The sequence below is a fragment of the Carassius auratus genome, chromosome 9 (assembly GCF_003368295.1).
Source record: "Carassius auratus strain Wakin chromosome 9, ASM336829v1, whole genome shotgun sequence".
NCBI classification, from domain to species: domain Eukaryota; kingdom Metazoa; phylum Chordata; class Actinopteri; order Cypriniformes; family Cyprinidae; genus Carassius; species Carassius auratus.
Genome location: NC_039251.1, coordinates 13,883,881 through 13,902,636, shown reverse-complemented (window position 1 = coordinate 13,902,636; position 18,756 = coordinate 13,883,881). Strand labels below are relative to the sequence as shown.

Genomic DNA, 18,756 nt, shown 5'->3' with positions numbered 1-18,756 from the left:
TGTTTATACCTGGAATGTACTGAGATTTTAGCAGATAAATCATTAAAGCATCCCGTTAGTAAACTCTTTGTAGTACGTGTTTTGAAGTATGGTGTATTGATTTTAGAGTGGAGTGTTTTTTTTTATTCAATGTTTGAAGTTGCCCTGCAGGCACAGGCAAGTAATCTCACATTCCCCAGTAAAAACGATTGTGAGATAAACATTTACAGACATAATAGTAATGATAATACACAACCACAATCCCTAAAACCAAAGAATGAGAACTTTGTTCTCATATCAGAAAGATTTGTATTATCTGCATGGGTTCATTCACAATTGTCTTGAGGTTGAAAGCAGCCATATTCATGATTCCTAAAAGCATTTTAGAAAGTCCACGCACCAGGTTCCAAGTCATTTAATATAAACATGCCATGACAAGAGCAGAGTTATACTTTTCTGCTTTTGTCATTTTAGAGAATCAGGAGCAAGAACTTGTGTACTCCATGTTTTAATGGGTGTGCACCATTTAAAATCAAACATGCACAAACATGTATATGGTTGTAAATCGTCAATATAAACAATACAAATCTGACCTTATGTCATAGCTTGGCTTTTATTTGCAAAATGGGGAACGTTTTGTGCATATAGTTGATCACTACAGATCTTGGAGGTCTCGGATGAGGTACACTCTATGAGGAAATGATGTGAGTGTTGATGTAATCCTCACCGAGTTTGTGATTTTGGTCTTATTCTTCCAAATAGATGCCCATGCGTCAGGAGTTAACTGTTCGTCGATGCTGCGCTCCCACAGTTTCTGCATTGGGAGGTATGGTGTGAAGTTAGCAATAAAAATGTAGCAGTCAGATTTTAGCTTTTACCCTTAGAGGGCACTGTCTTGAAAGGCAGTGTTATTGTTTTAGTGAGTTATCCGTATTCTTGTTGTCAGTGCTTATATGTATTAATATTCAAAGAAACATCATCATATGAAAATAATAGCATAACACTGTGCGTTTTAGCTAAAGATGTCATAGGAGCTAAACATTTGACCTTTGCTACCTGGCTTTAGGTTGGAAGACACTACATGACTTATACCTAGATATTTTCCCGCAGTTCCACAATCTCAAGAGGAGTCAATGCTAATGCCAATTTTAGAATGCATGTCATGAATCTCCTGTCAGAGGCACATGTCTCTGCGTGAGTTTGTTGGGTTCAGAAGAACTTAAAAAAGTCTGGTAGTGTTTGATCCTCAGTTATTTAGTCTATGTACCTATTTACAAGGTCGGCAAGTGTGTGATGCCTATTTTAAAATATGTTCAGATTTTAAAAGTCATGTAGTCAATTCCAGCCTTTACTAAATTTCAGTGTTTTTTTTTCTTGCATTTTTTAAGCTTTATAACAGAGAAGCTGATACAAAGAAAACAACAAAGTGTAAGCCAAACATAACAAGTAAACAGATCACATGAATCCAGACAGAAACATAAGCAATCTCATAGGCCTACAGATAAACAATTCAGAATCAGACCCAACATAAGCTTTCAGGTATTTCTACACCCAGTCAAGCATACAAACACAGACGCAACAGGGGAAAAGAGATGTGTAGGGGGCTGGACCTAGTCAAGGGTGGGAAAGTGGGGTACCTGAGAAAGGCGGGCGCCACCAGGACTGGGGTTTGTGCTTGGGGGCAGACTCACAGGGGGATTCATGCTGCGCTCTCGCTCTTCCTGGTAAATTCGGTCCCTCTCACTCTCAGGTAAGTTCAGGAAGTTCTGCATCGCTTTGAGGTTCACTAGCAAGGACTGAGAGGCTGAGCGTGGGTCTTCTTCTTTTCGCAAGATCTCCGATAACAGGCCCTGGTGTGCACACATAAACACACACGTAAGCACAGGGGAAGCGATTTGTAGAAGGCTCATTTTCTGGCAACACATCTATCCTGTTACTTCATCTGCACCATGCAAGTCTCTACCCATTCTTTAACGGACTGTGCACTATGTTGGATGTAATTGTGCATAATTTAGACCTGCAGTGAATTCATCAAGTGTGTTTGCTGCTGAGAGGGTGTATGAGAGGATCCGACTTCTGGATACCAGAGTAAATCTCTGACACCTTCATTCTTCTCTGTTGTTTAGTTCATGGCCAAATTAAACTGGTTTATTTCTGATTTGTAATAGGGTCTGATTTTTATATTTGGTCTGTGTTTGTGATAGGTACTAGGGCTTGGCGATAAATCTTATAGATATTATATTTTACATATTTTTGTTGACATTCGATATACTTCTTAACACACATATACTTTGTATTTTGTCTTTAAAAATCTTTAGTTTGTTTTAAAAAATTAAGCGCTGTAATTGTATGACAAAATTGAACTGAGCAACCTTTGAATTCAGGAAGAAATGTAAATTAACCCTGTGTATTTCTCAATGCATGCTATTGATTTTATTGAACAATTATTAAAGAGTCTATGTATGTATATGTTTTATAAAAATAAAAAAAACTTTCAATTGATATTGAACTGAGAGAACCAACATTTTTTGATAAAACATTTCACTTGGATGTAAGTCACAATAAAGTAAAAATGATCTGTCACTATTTCTGCTATATGACCATACTAAATGGTATTACAAAATTCAGAATAAATTCAGAAAAATTAATTACTATCAAATTGAAAACTGTTTTTTTGTTGTTGTTGTTAAATTAAATAAATAAAACAATTAATTCATTCATTAAAAAATAATATAAATAATCAGTAACTTGCAGAAACTTAATGGCCAAATAAAAGGGCATTAAAATCATTGCAATATTCCCAATATTACATAATTTACAAAAATCATTACAAATATATCAAGAATATTCAATACATCACCACACCCTAGTGACTGGTATGTTCTGAAGAGGCTCTTTGCTACTATTTCTGTTTCTATACTATACATGGTGTAGTGTCTCACTCTTTCCCAAAGTTTATCCTTGAACCTTTAAGTGAATAACATATTCTCCACCATGCAGTCTGTACTGTACCTGTGTACGGTTGAAGGCAACTCGAGCGAACACTGCCTGTGAGACACTGGCTCTTTTCAGCTCATCTCGCACCTGCTGGTAGATATCAGAGGAGACTTCTGCAGCCGAGGGGTTGGACCCGGGTTCTCCAGGACAACCGGACTTGCTAGGCCGTGGGATGGGTGGGTGATTGAGAAACTGCTGGTTAAGAGCCTGTGGGTGCTGATGCAGGAGGCGGCTGACGGCCAGCTGCTGGTTGATAAGATGAGCCATGGCTAACTGCTGCCTCACCAGCTGTGGACTAAGCTGTGGTGAGAGAAGTCCTCCGGGTGCCAAAAGAGGTTGCAGGCCGGTTGGCGGAGGCGGAGGAGGCACCTGAGCTCTTAGCGGAGGACTATGATGGAGCTGTCCATGAGATGATGGAGTTTGCGGCTGCCCTTGAGATGGAGGCTGAGACTGGGCTGAATTCTGATGCTCTCCAGATCCGCCTTTCACCAGAGAGCTGCCACTGTTCAACGGACCAAGCTGCGCCAGACCAGTCAGGTGAGGGGGCGGACGCTGGGCTAATACACAGAAGTCCGTGAGGCTGTCCCTTTCAACTGAGGAGGGATGGAGATGTGTATGAGAAACTAGAACAATCTCTCTAGTCTTCTAGTTGACAGATCAAAGACAGTGCTTTACCCAAATAAATATCACAATGTAGATGCCTACCCTTGATTTCTGAGCTCTCCCGTCCTTGCCACAAATAGTCCCCTGAAACAAACACAAGGAACTGTTAAATGACAAAACATGAAAAAACAACAATGTTCTTTCATGAGTAGAAAGTTTTATAACTTTGGTTTACAACTGTGTGACGGACACATGAGTCAACCAATAGGGTCTCTCTGCACTGGCACACACATCTGGCAATGCGGGCTATGTGTTTAGCTCTGGGAGGCAAGGAGCAGAACTAATGGAGGAGGCTCGTTGTAACTCAACACCATTTACCCTGTCAGCGTGCCGAGGATCGCTTTATTCTTTGTTGGCGCTTGCTCTCTCACTGCACTTGGGGTTTAGCCCCCACTTTGATCTGTCCTGCTGTGTAATTATTTCACTTTTTGAAGGGGCAACGAGAGTAGGAAAATTGTCACAGGCATTTGGATGCTAAGAGGCTTAAATAGTGGAGCTGTGGGACGACTCCTTGCAGAACCTGCCACTGGGAGACCCCCCTGCAGCATTTTTGGGAAAGGAACAGTGGTTTATATTAGGCCGCGAGGAGGCTTAAGTTACCCCATCCCAAGTAAGAGGAGTCATTAAGAGATAATGTATGAAACGTAGCACAAAGCTCAAGACTTGTTTATGACCCTGAATACATCACCACATGCTAGAAAAAACACATTCTCTGCATTCAAATATGCCTAGTTGCCTACTATATAGTATATGAAAAATTGTCAGATTTTACAGTATTCATAAAACAGCTGATTACCTACTTCTGAAGTGCATTCAGTGGACACTTAACTATCCTTTAAGGCCACAGGAAAAGAGTTGGCAGTCAAATGAAGCGACATAACTTGTGCCAAAAGTCACATGACAATGATAACATGGCAGATGTTGTACGTCCGGATTTCATTAACATTACACACATTAATGCTGTATAGAACAAGTTCTTCATCAAATTTAATACCTATTACTATTATTACTAATTTCTGGTTAGCATTTTTGTCTTTTTTCCACTTGACTTTAGATGGCACCAAATATCTGATGAAGAATTGATTTGAGCTGGATGTTGGTTGAACAGAGTACAAATAAAACCAAAAAGATATCAGTACAAGCCTTACCTTTAACTTTTTTGTACTTCTTGTACCAGCGACCAAACTCTTGGCACTTGGCAGTTGAGACGTTAGCATAGTAGGAGCTATTCACTATCGAGGAGATCATACTCTGGAAAAAGTAAAAGAAACAAGAGAGGTCAATAAAAAGGAAAAAATTTGTATAACGGCAGAGGATAACGGAAATAACTCATCTTAAAATTACAATGATAAATGGTCTATAAAACACATTACTGCGGAAAGCCACCCAGGCAAGGCGGATAGCGAACGCCACGACAAGCTTCGAGCCGCAGTGACACAAGTAGAGACGAAGAGCCACACACATATGCAAACAATTGATATGAGGACCAACACCCCCACAGAGTTCCACTTAAACACAACATGCACAGATACATAAATCTCCAAGATTGCTCGCTTACTTGGAAATGAGCACAGCAAGGATCGCAAATGCACACCCACATAGATACACACACAAGCATACTCTCTCTCTCATGATGAAGTAATTTCTGGGTTTTAGAAATGGCCCATGAATGTGGGGAATTTTTGAGTAAATTTCAAATTGATGAATGAAACACGCTAAGGCAATTTAGGCTACATTAACCATGCACTGACGCCACTGATTGAAACATCTGCAAGCATAATGCAATACTGAGCCCAACATTTTCATTTATGTTATACTGCTAAGTATTATGTTGTTAGTTTTGGAAGAGTTGAACCGGCAGTACATGTTTTACTTATCATCTTAAATGTCAAATCTATGTGTGTTGGATTTGAAAAAAAAAAATATATATATATATATATTATATACAGTGGGTAGCAGCTGTACCTGGGAGAGTGGACATTCTTTGGCCAGAGTGCTCTGGTTCATCTCTTTGAGCAGTTCTTTGAGGGCGTTGCGTACTGTAGCGTGATTCCACTGCTCTGATGGAAGGTCCTCCAGTTTTGCAAAGCTGTAAATCCCAAATCCCTTCATTACTCTACAGTAACTATCTTCATTTCCTAATCAATAAACCATGCAGCAGACCAGTTTAACAATTATATCACCCTGGAGACACAGGGAAACAAACCTGGATGGTACACGACTACACAAAGACTACAATCTTCTCATTTGGACCCTATGTTTATCTCCTCAGCATTCAAGAGTAAACTGCAATCATTGGGCACGAAAGAGCTCATTGAGAAGTGCAGATAAAAAGTTTACCCTGGCTCTTATGTATGCACAGGGCTTTAGAGGCTTGCTCAACTCTCTATCATTGACATAAGCAAAATAATCCCTTAATTATCTCATCACTTGTTGAGGAGCACAATATATAGAAAAGGGAAACTTTTGTATGTATTTCCTCAGTGCAAACATAAATATACTTAATATTATTATTAGTTTTTATAATTATTAAATATTATTTTACAAACTATTACAAAATAATAATTATTTTATTAATAAATTACATTTTTATATAATTAACAAATATGTTATTTTTCCATAGTTTGTAGACAGAGGACACAATATTTATCAATTTTTTTTTTTTTATTGAAATGATTTCACTTAACGTTACAAACAGCAGAAAATAAATAAAACTAAATATAATAAAATAAATACAAATGAAAAACATAAAACATATGTGTACATACACTTAAATAATGTAGTTTACACTTCACCTTTTAATTATATTTTTCAATTAGAAGGGTTATGCAACCTGACACCACAAGATAACCTGTTCAAAATCTAAAATTTATTTATTTATTTGTTTATTTATTTATTCATTCATTCATGCATTCATTCATTTATGAATGATAATAATATGTTTTAATATTTTTTTGTGCTGGTTATTTAAAACTGTTTAAGTCCAAAATAATTAATTATTTAATTACATTATACTACTACTACTACTACTACTACTAATAATAATAATAATAGGTGCTGTTGTTAGAAATATAAATATACGTTTTATATTATATATTATTTAGCGATTTAAAATGACCACTATAAAGCATATAAAGATTATAGAGAGAATTATCTTCTGAACCAAGAAATGTTATTGTTAAGAAAGCTCTGTGGTCTCTTACTTCTGTAGCTGGATGCGTAGCGTGACCATGTGGTAAACGTCCAGCAACATATCAGCAACCGTTGCCTCTGGAGCATCTGTCAGGTAATGGATGGGCAGGGGGTTCCAGCGGCCCACCTTAATGATGCCTGTGAAAAGGATGCAGAGATTGGGGGAGTCAATTAACCCCACTTGATCTCATTGTGCCACAAATTTGTGTAGCATATTTCCATGACATCATCAGAGATGGCCTCATGTCAATGATGGCTGTAATGAAATCTCAATAAAAGAATAAGTTAGGAGGGGCTCCTCTCCATTGAGTGGGCAGCTCCACCAAACCAGAACCAAACCTGGCACATTACATCACCACACCAGCACCCACTTACAGTAAAAATCAACATTAAAGGACACACAAACATAATGATTGAAAGACAGTGAGGCAAGAACATTGTGTGATTGGAAAAGAGGGGACTGAGGTAGGTGGCAGACCAACCTAATTTATAGCATATGGTGAAATACATAATTATACACATAGTTCTTAAGTGACAAGTAAGCGTAGAGGGAAATGAGTCATATATTTATCATTTACCAAATTATTTACACTACTTGTGGGTTATTGCATCAAACATTTTGGAAGTCATATATTTTGCTTTTCTTACTACTTAATTTCTACAGAGCTTCATCTTGTGCTATAAAAGAGGACAGCAAGGAACAATAGCACCAATGATAAGGCTTTATCTATTAAATACTTATCAGGTCAGGAAAAAGCAGCTAACACACATACTGAGGGCTGCACCAATAACTGTGGGCCTGTGGCTCTTTTACAGCCAAAGTATATATATATAGAAAGCAGGAGCTCGTCTAGCGCATCGCTGCCTCTGACAATTACGTCCACCCCCAATCCCCCTCTCCATTAATGGGCCGTCATAAACACAGGTCAATGATTGTATGATTAACCCAAATTGACTGTTATAAATGCCTCTTGTTGTGCAAAGGAAGAGACAAGCATTTATGGCTGAGGAGTAATCTGTAATCGGGGTGTCACTATGAGACAAAGCCATATTTCTGAACGAAGCCGTCTGATTGTTTTGTAAATACTCCAGGTAACTAAGGCCATCCCACACTGATTCTTCTTCTGCAGAACATAAAAGCAGTAGAAAATGTAATGTTAAAAGAATGTAAAAAAGTTACAGTAAAAACCTATAAATTGGTTAGCAGTAAATTCTATTCTTATATATGCTGCAAAAAAAAAAAAAACAGTTTTGATCTAACAGGACACTTAATTTAATTTGACAAAATACACTTTTCATTTTAGGGGGAACTATCTCTTTAAAGTTGTGTGGTGGTATTTCCTTTAAATATGCTGAACCTGAATAAGCTTACAGATCAGGATAAAAGCTAAGCAGCAGTGGTATCTACTGAGGGTGCCATAATTTTTTCCAAGAACCACACTGTGCTATTAAAAATGAATTAGCTGAATCTATTATGCCCTTCGCTCTATTTATTTCCAGATGTCGCAATCATTGTCAAGATGCGCCGTACATGTAAACCGGACCCTTTGCTCTTTGCATTATTAACCGTTTTCCAAACACTGCACACGTCCGTAAACACTTTTCGACACGCACTGCTCGTGTGCATGTGCAGTTGATGTACATCCCTTGCGCAAATGTATATATTCAACACATCCGACAACAGGAAGCGAACTTGACGAAAAACGAAGTGTGTGCCATGAAGAGATACAAAACACAAACTCTCACACAAAAAGTATTTCCCATGGTCTAAGGAGGGACTGACTGAAGCTGTGAAAAGTAAACATTGCTAATCACATTACTATCCACTAAATGAGACCCAGACGCTGCCCAACTTCCCTCTCTCATTCCTTTTTTTTTCTCTTTGTCTTTTTTTGTGCTTTAGGCTGTTTGTGTCATCTGAAGAGCTCCAGTTGCTCAATCACACACAGACATGCCGATGGATCACTTACCTCCATCCAGACACTGTACTGTCATGCCATTGCTGCCACTAAAGCCCGATTGAAAGAGTTAGTTTTGGACAGAATTTGCTTTCGCAAATTAGCAAGGGCTCCATTGTTTCCCTCAGTTCAGTGTTTGTGTTTTGACTAGAGAAGATAACAAGACATTCTGTGTGACCTATTCCACTCTTTTCTTCCACTATTGGATGATTGTGGGAGCTTATCAGTGTCAGAATCTAAACAAGGCCAGTGTGTTTTTGCAGAGCTTTAGACACTTAGATCATCAACATGGCTTCATTGTTTTATAAAATAGTCTTAATGTAGAACAATAGAAAGAGCCACTGCAAATGGATAAAGAAAAAGAAAACAATGCAAGAAAAAAAACTGATATATGGCCCAAATAGGTCCTATAAATGTATAAAAACACCTCAATATATAAATATAAAATAAATGTATAAATAATAACTATAGAAAAAACTATATTTAATAACTATATAGAAAGTAAATTTATCTAGATTTTTCCTATTTCTTGTATTGTACTTCTCATCAGCAGCGCCTGGATTTCTTCCCCATATTATTCTTTAGAAAGCGTGACAAAAATTATGCTTAACAGATGCTGTTTTGCCATGCAAAAGTGCTTTAAGCTCTAAACGTGCATGATTTTTTTTTCTTTCATTTTCTTTTTCTGTCAAATGTAAGCAAATTGTCAAGTCTTTGCTACTTTTATTTATGATATCAGGAAAATGTAATGATTATATGGGAAAAGGTCTAGGATTGTCACTTGTGCTTACTTAAAATGTATTTATTATAAATTATTTTGTGCACCCCCCAGTACGCTGGAGTCCCAGACAACCACTACAAGAGAAGCTGACCCTGTTGGTGATCCTTGAAACTACAGTGAACTTCTATCCTCTGATACACAGGCCTCTTGTCTTTGTTCTAAAGGTATTTGTGGAGATGTATTCTCCAGACATTGAGTTAAAGGCGAGAGGCAAGTCAGACAGATGAAGACAATTTGTGTGATTGTGCCAAGCAAGCCCCCCTCCTCCCCCCACCCCTTAAGATCTTTCCTACTTTTTCAAGTCTTTGTTTATATTACTGGTTTTGCTTTGATTTTTGAGGGACATTGCTGTTTTATCTCATGCAATGCTGTATGCATGTACACACTTCTTGAGTATTCCCACTTTGAGCAGTAGCATCAATTAAGACTGAACTGAGATGATATTAATGCTCTTTAAGTTAAGCAGTGATTCATTAAATTGCTGTAAGTGTTGAATGTCAGCGAGGTTACCTAATTCACATGTTAAGTGTTAGAGAGCTCACTGCAACCAATCTAAAAAAAAGAGAGCTCTGTTCTAATAAAAAGTGGTTAAATGTATTCCTATTTACAGTATGAGCTAGCATTACAGAGCCTTGTGGTAGTGTCATTAATGAATCATTTTTAACTTGGAAAGAATCTGTTCCTTGTCATTTTCCTCCCCCAGTACAAACCATTGTTCCCATTGCCACATTAAAATTCCTCCTCCCAGTGCTGGGCTTTAATGTGGTCGGCTGGTGGCTTGGCTAAAGCTTATGTGTATCCATACATACACACTCGCACACACAAACACAACCTCACACACAGTCTGAAAATGTTCCCCAGTACACATACACTACTCTGCAGAGCTAGTTTGGATAGATGCACTGGACTGTTTGCTGTTCTAAATGGACGCCCCACTATATGAGTCATGAAGACCACAGACTGTTACAAAAAATCATTAATAATGTATCTATATAGATTTAATAAATCAAATAGGAAATGCAGGCCTAATAACTACTATCTGTCTTTCCAGAATGCACTGTATGGTTTTACTATAATATCCTAATATAAGCATTTAACTCTATATTTTTTATGATATAAGTATTTTGGTGGAAATACTATAAATTCATAAATGATCTTTTGGGGGGCCATAATGTAAAGGCTTGTTAAAGGGTTAGTTTTAAATTAATTACAAATTAAAATTAGTCCATGTTCTACTCACCCTCAAAGCATCTTAGGTGTATGTGACTTTCTTCTTGAACAATCCAATCAGAGTTATATTAAATATTGTCCTTGCTCTTCCAATCCTTTCAATGGGGGTAAGCGGATGTTTGTTGTCAACAGTTCTGAAGATGTGAAATAAAGTGCATGCATCTGTAATAAAACGTCCCTCACACAGCTCCGGGGGGTGAATAAAGGCCCCCTGTATATAGATTCCCCTGTATATTCGCTATAGCGAATCCATGCATTTTTATGAGATAAATATCCAGATTTCAAACGTTATAACATCTGCTGACTGTGGGACGCGGAAGACGTGCAGGCGGAAGATGGAGGACGTATACATCGCATGCGCCTCTGGGAAATGTAGGAGCAAAGGAAAACCAGTCTCCTCTTGGCTTGTTTTGAAATCCTCCAAAGTTTTCTTTACAAATCCTCATCCTTTTAATACGTAACCAGCGTTTTATTTTGTTCTCTCTCCGCGCTCGTCACTAACAACACAGCGCTGACGTACTATGACATCCACCTGTACGTCTTCTGGTTCCCAACAGTCAGCAAAAGTGAGAAATAAATTGTTTATTACGTTTGAAATCTGGATATTTATCTTTAAAAGAAAAACACATGGATTCACTACAGGGGGCCAATTATTCATGCCCCGGAGCCGTGTGAGGGACGTTTTATTACAGATGGGCGCACTTTATTTCACGTCTTCTGAACTGTTGACAACAAACACCCACTTACCCCCTCTGAAAGACTTGGAAAATCAAAGACAATGTTTTACATAACTCAGATTGGATTATTCTTAAAGAAGAAAGTCACATATACCTAGGATGCTTCGAGGGTGAGTAGAAGATGGACAAATTTTCATTCTCGGGTGAACTAATCCTTTAAAGGGATATTTAACCCAAAGAGTTCTCTAATCAGATCAACCTGTGTCACCATAAAGGCTTTGTGCGATGATGATCCACCAGCTAGAGAAACAATATATTAACATAAATCGAACAGTCCAGGGGTCTCATTTATATACGTTGCGTACGCACAAAATGGGCATAGAAACATGCACAGGCAATTTTCCATGCACATATCGTGATTTATAAAAAAATAAACTTGCCGTTAATATGAATGCGGCGTACGGACATTCTAGACCATGCATATGAACTCTTTTTCCTGGAGTAAGAAAAGTAATGAAGTAAACAATGATTTTAGACTCTGTTTTCATGTTGATATATCAATTTTCATTAAATACTCCACTCAGATTAATGAAGATAAACACTGAAATTACATAATTTTACAAAAAAACATAATTTCACAATTTTATTAACAATAGGCTACATAATTTTCCTGTGGCATGCTATGTTTTAATGACAGCGAGGAGTGCTATAGGTGCACAATAATTAATCTTTAAACTAAACTACAGATATTATGATAAATATTTTAGCAAGAACAATGATTAATGATGGGCACTTACTTTGATATTATGGTGGACACTGCTGGATTCAGAGGTCGAACGGTCCATTGTCCAGTATAGGACCAATGATAATAGCTTACTCTACAACCGCAGCTTTACAGAGGTGTTGAAAACATGATGAAAAATAACACTGAATTTAAAGAATGCAACTTGAAGAAAATTATAATTTGCATGTTTTCTTTTAAAAAATGGCTATTTTGTCAGTGACGCGCCAAGACAGACAATTATATTTACACTGCAATAAATATAGACTAAAAATAGCTAAAAGATGTTAACCTTACCAGCAAAACTGCATAAATTTAAATTTGATTTGAATTGTTTAAGACAATTGTAATACTATTTGGCCCGTGGTAAAGAATGAGATCAAATCTATTCTAAAATACTTATCTGAGAACAATTTTAAACAGTTGTTTTTATATATTTTTATTCATATATATTTTTGCTAAAACATAACAAAGATACTGGATGATTTTTAACAATAAAAATTTTGTTTGGCACAAATGGCATTTATATTTATAAAGGGATTTTTACGCAGGTTCTGGTGTATGTATGTTTTTAGAAACCTGAACATTTGTGTGCATATGCAAAATCTAGCTTTTGTGCATACGTACACTTTTAGGATGAAATCTACCGACAGTTTTATAAATGAGACCCCTGGTCTTAGCCGTTTATATTTTTTTATTTTTTTGGTAACTTTTATTAAAAGTAAGGCGGTTGAAATCATAATTTCTAAATTTGGAATTAAAACCATTAGAAATAATATCAACATGCCATAGACTTATGAAATAATACTCATACCAAGCTCTTATATTGAAATAATACATAGGCCTATACTATGCTCCAGATTACAGATTTATGGATTGGACAGATTCATTTTATTTTGAAGTTTAACCGTAATATAAAAGTTTGCATGGGAAAGACCTGGCTGTCATAAATGACCAGACAAGACAGAGCATTGAAGACCCCTGGCAATAAAATTGAAAAAACTGACTTGCTTCCGATTGGCTGCCAGGTGTGTCAGACGGCAGATGGAAAGCTTACTTGCTTTGGTCATAAATCTAAAAGATTCGTTGAGGACAGAAGTAGTTTTAAATTTCATTTGATACCAAAACAGTAAGACGTAGACTGAAAAAAAAATAGAAAATTCTGTCATGAAAGTTATGTTTTTCCATTTTGCAGCTAGTTTACATTAGTTTGTGGTGCTTTCATTTATTAATTTGGTTGTTTCTGAAGCATGACATTAATCGTAAATAACGGTTTCATTATATGTAAAAGAGCAGTGTTAATACTGTCAATTTTTCACAGAAAAAAAGCATATGTTTGGAAAACACATGAGGTAAATGATGTCAGAATCTTCATTTTTTGGTGATTTATCCCTTTAAGTATGAAGCAGATACATCATCTGCACATGTTGCCACTCCAATGTTCACACTACAGTTTGGAATTAGTTAGCTGTCATTGCTCAATATTATGTGAAGGGACGGTTCGAGCCTCTATCAGGCAACAGAGCGTATTTTCATCAAACTGGCCCAGTTCGACCTGCCGTGGCTTAATGTCAAACGTGGCAGCACAACAATGCATTTGTGCTGTAATCCATCACCACTGTTAATTGTCTGAAGCCTTAAAGTACAGGTCTGTCCATACGATTCTATAAAAGTACTCAGACCCTTATAATTGAAATAAACAATATCTCCCAGTTAATTACTGGTCAGGCTAATTAAAGAAAGGCAGCGGTGCTGGGAGAGCATCTTAAATATACCACTACGAGAGAGCTATGCAGGACACAATTCAAACAGGGAGAAAATAGATGGGACTCTGTGTAATTTTGGTTGTGAACCGCAGAGGAAAAAATGTATAATTTAAGCCAGAAATTATTCATTTAACATAAACGCTTGCTTTAAAAACAAAAAGTATTCATTTGAGAGGAGAGTTCTCGTTCTCCCTCTCTCATTCTATCGTTCATTCTCTACTCATTTTAGGAATAAACTGAAGCCAGTGCAGTTCTCCATAATGAGAGAATCTTGTTAGTATGCGTCCAGCCGTATCCCTCTCCTTTTATTTTATCTGGCCTCATCTGAACTGATCACTGTGAGGGTGTGTGGATTATATTGAGCCTAAACGGTTTGTTTTCCACTGCTGGTCCTGTCCTGAGAGGTGACCGCTTGTGATTCTGTGTTCAGGGGAGTAGCGTCTGGGACTTCCTCACAGATGTGGCGCCATTGTGTGGGCCAGACAGGACTATTTTGCCTTTCCAATCATAATGCCGCTTCTATCAATTTGCATACTTGTTGAATTTTATAGCACAGAACGGTATTTTTGGAGGTTACGCAAATGGCTCGAGTCGCTGTGTGGGTAACATATTGATCTGTTTTTGGCTCTTCAAAGGAATCTCTAAAGGGCGCTTCGAGTGAATTTAAAGACACACTGTTGACCTACGCGTGACTCATGTTTTTTTCTGTTTTTGTTACTACATATATTTAGTTGTCAAAAAAAGAGAAAAGCTTGCTTATTTAACATTATTTTTGATGAATAACAAGCTTCAGTCACACACAAACACAACCACGCAGCATTTCATTTTAAAAACTACAATCACTACAAAAACGTAGCAGACATTTCATCAGCCTGACTTAAATGATCATTTAATTAAAGGTTGAAATGTGGCCTTCAATTTTCGCTCTCTGTTTTCTGACAATACTTTCAATAAACTGCAGCACTATCAAATCGCGCAACAAACTCTATTCTAGTCAGACGTACAGACCGTGAACTGTGAATACAAACAATACATAAAAATGGCAAAATGCTCAACCTATGAAGTAAATCGTGATGTCTTTTGTTGCAGCAGATCAACATAAAGTAATGACTGTTTTACATTTTCTTCATACTTCACAGAATACAAGTAAACTCTCAATCTTCTGGGAGATGACGATCATGTGTACAACAATAAATTAAAGCATTATATTGCTTCTTTGGCCCGCACACTCATAAACATTCTCCATATATACACACAAACACACACAGAAAATGAACGCGTACTATGCAAGCACAAAGACCTCGAGCTGACACAAACATGCATTGCCACAAAGTTACCACATATGCATAAATACAGTTCACACGCATCTTTTGGTGACGTGAAAACACCGCATTCTTTGCCTCGCCATATCCTTTGTTCTTGTTTAATGAGATTTTCAGACTGTCTGTGATTCAGTTATGTTGAACAAATGCTCTTCCTCCTCAGTGTTCTCAGACACATTAGCCCAAAACAGTATATCCTCCTGTCAACATCTCAACAGCCGGACCTCCTCTCTGCACTCCATGCCACTCTAATCGCTTTGAACTGTAAAGGAATTGAGAACTAGCATACTTCTTACTGCATACTGTGCAATATATACTGTACACTGCTTATCATAGTGCCTGAAATATAATCGAAAGAGTATGTTTTATGTAATGATTACAAAGATTAATTGCATGGCATCCAATTATATCAGAAATAAATAAGATTCTTTAGCATTTTCATAAGTTTCATTCCATAATAACATTAATTAATGAATTAGGTATCACAAACTAGCAATGAACAAAAGTTTTTCAGTGTTTACAAATCTCGATATCAAAAGCTTCTGTGGGAATAGGCTATAATTAAACAATCCGCCACCTGCAGGATCATCTCATGTGATAGTCGAGTATCCGGGAAACTTCTTTATGTTTACAAACGTGACGTAATGACACAGCACCATGCTAGAATTTCCCGCAAAACCTACCAGTACCATTTAAATTATAAAACATTATTTTAAGCTGTAAGCTGTAAAGTAAGGTGATAGTTTTGAACACTGGCTGGTTATGTACTTGCTCAAATATTGATTTTGATAATTTTTAAATAAAAAAAGTTATGGACTGCAGCTTTAAGTGGGAGATAAATGTAATGTTTTCAAATACTTAATTGCATTTCATTGTTATTTAAATTGATATTTTGCAAACTAAACTGAAGAACATTTTATATGTAATTTCATAATTACTTTTATTGTTTTTGAAAGATGGTTAAAATAAAGTGCCAAATGTACTGACAAACATTTATGATAAACAAATATATACCTCAATATAAATTCTACTGAATTCAATTTAGCACATTTAAAACATAAAATAAAACACTACGGGTAAAATAAAAATAAATAATTATTATATTATACTCAGGTACTTTGCTTTATTATGTTATTAAAAGATTATTAAAACATGAATGTAAAATTAACTTCACTTGTAAATGTACTTTAAAGTAAATGTTTTAATTTGACATCATTACACAGTGTACTCTTTTAAAAGTATACTTAAGTGTGTTCGGAAAAAGTCATGAAACTGTACTCTCTTAAAATATACATTCAAGAGGTCTTTTTTTCCTTAAGATTATACTGCAGTTTTTTTTTTTTTATATATACATTTAAGATTTAAATTATGCTACTAAGTGCACATTCAATACAATTTAGCACAATTCTCAGATTTTTATTAGAAATTTTTTGGCATCAAAACATTGGCAGTTTGTTAGTAAATCAAGATAAAAAGTTAAAATACCTGATATTGTTCTAATTTGTCACCGGAAATGGAAGGTCAAGTTCTAATCATTATTTTTATTTTATTTTATTAACTTTAACTGAATATAACTGAATTCATCAACTGTTTTGAACATACACTGAGTCTGGGCCAATGTTGAACTCACCATGTGCCTGGGCTGCAGAACTGTGGGAGTATCCAAGGGCGAGAAGTGCAGTCTCAACCAGCTGAGTGAAGAGGATGTCTTTCCTGACCAGCACGAACTCGGCATGTTCCTCCCGGCTCTCTCCATCTGATATCATCCCTCCATCCACCTGCTCCACCACACAGAAGACTGGAATCATCAGACCTGCAATACAGGAGAGAAACACGGTATAGAAATAATTAGAGAAACAATGGTCAAGTGAGAAGAGCTGAATTACTTCATTATTATTGGCTAAAAATAAAGTCCAGTGACTTAGCTGATATTCTACAAATGTGACTCATTTCCATACTGTAAATATTCCTGTCTAAATCTCATTCGCAACTAAAGCATGGCATTATTTTGAATAGTTGCCACATGCTTTTCACAAGAGAAGTGTTTTCATTAGAAATCATTAATGATTAATATGTTCATTACTTGCATTTGAATTAGGTGACCAGGGTCAATCGCTTGTCTTAGGTTTCCCAGCCCAATGCAAATAGTCAACATGAACAAGCCGTTCAGATTGTGTATCCAACCAGCCATCAAACCAGCAGCATTATACTTGATTAAAGTTATCATTTTTTTTTATGGTGCCTCCCTTCACTTTGTCAGTGCAGCTGAGCTGATATGTCCTCAAGTCAATGGACTGCGTGCTAACGGCTGGGTCACTTAATAAAATTAGTTGCATGAGCCTCCAACGGTTATGCAAAGCTTTCTCCCTTCAGTGTTTGAGGTTACGGCTCATTGCGCTGTAACTTAACACATTATTTTAGTAGTGTTGGCTTTGTTAACATTTTAGTTAAAAACATTTATGATTAACCTGTAAACTATGTTGGCAAGTGATTCGGTTGGTACAGAGTCCCGTCTTTTAATGGGATGTCGAGATGCATAGTCATTCACAGCTTGTTGAGAAAAAGTATGCAGAATCTAATGATGTCTGAAAAACACACATCCCACCCAAGTTTTCTCTTGTAAATCTAGGCCTAACCTATGCATTGCTTCTTTTTTTTTATATTTCTATGAAATGCTCAAAAGCTTTCTGGCTATTAATTAATACCCCTTAGAAATGATAGGTTGAAAGCATTAGACAAAATCCCAGATGTACTAATAAGAGCAGAGCGGTTCAAAACTCTCTCCTAATTTATGCACACACACACACACTTCCATACAAATACATATACATTCATGCACCGTTCCCCAAGCCCCTTGGTTTAATCAGTCAATTCCTATATTTCTATTTCCTTTCCATTAATCACCCTGGCTTCCAGTTCAGAATGCTCTTATGGAGTGAATTACAGGCCAGGGGCCGATGCCAATTCAAGTAAGTGAATTTCCCCCAACAGGGAAATATAACTGTCAACACACAGCAGCTCCCAGCAGTCCCCCTCTCTCTTTCTCTCTTTCTTTCTAGCTCCCATGGGCTCATCCCTGTACCCTGTATGAGCACGGTTTCATCATAAGATAACAGCATGTGTGTGAAGCCTGTGTCTGACTCATTTATGTGTGTTTGTGTGTGTGTGAGTGTTTCATTTCTGTGCAACACTCACTCTGAGTAAGTCTTTGGGTCTCTTTGATTATATATTTTAATGCACATTAATGCCTGAACATTTTATTTTGAGTTATAAACTTTAACTCTCATACTTTATTTAAAGATGTGACACTGCAATTGACTAAAGCAACGATAATATTTAAATAATATTGAAATATTATGAAATAGAGCAGTTAAGAACATACTGCAAGCAACAACAACAACAACAAATTT

At 36.7% G+C, this 18,756-nt stretch overlaps 1 protein-coding gene across 5 annotated transcripts in view; it reads right to left on the bottom strand.

The window, feature by feature from the left end:
- The window catches only part of LOC113108443 (DNA-binding protein SATB2-like), a 44,106-nt gene that overhangs the window by 12,739 nt on the left and 12,611 nt on the right, over positions 1-18,756 (bottom strand). For all 5 annotated transcript variants that reach the window (XM_026271573.1, XM_026271574.1, XM_026271572.1 and 2 more), the window contains 8 exons: positions 16,977-17,159; positions 6,843-6,969; positions 5,605-5,728; positions 4,788-4,890; positions 3,682-3,723; positions 2,992-3,569; positions 1,617-1,829; positions 707-793 (listed from right to left, as the gene is read on the bottom strand). In XM_026271573.1, the coding sequence (XP_026127358.1) occupies positions 707-793; positions 1,617-1,829; positions 2,992-3,569; positions 3,682-3,723; positions 4,788-4,890; positions 5,605-5,728; positions 6,843-6,969; positions 16,977-17,159 (1,457 nt within the window). The remainder of the gene's footprint in view (positions 1-706; positions 794-1,616; positions 1,830-2,991; positions 3,570-3,681; positions 3,724-4,787; positions 4,891-5,604; positions 5,729-6,842; positions 6,970-16,976; positions 17,160-18,756) is intronic.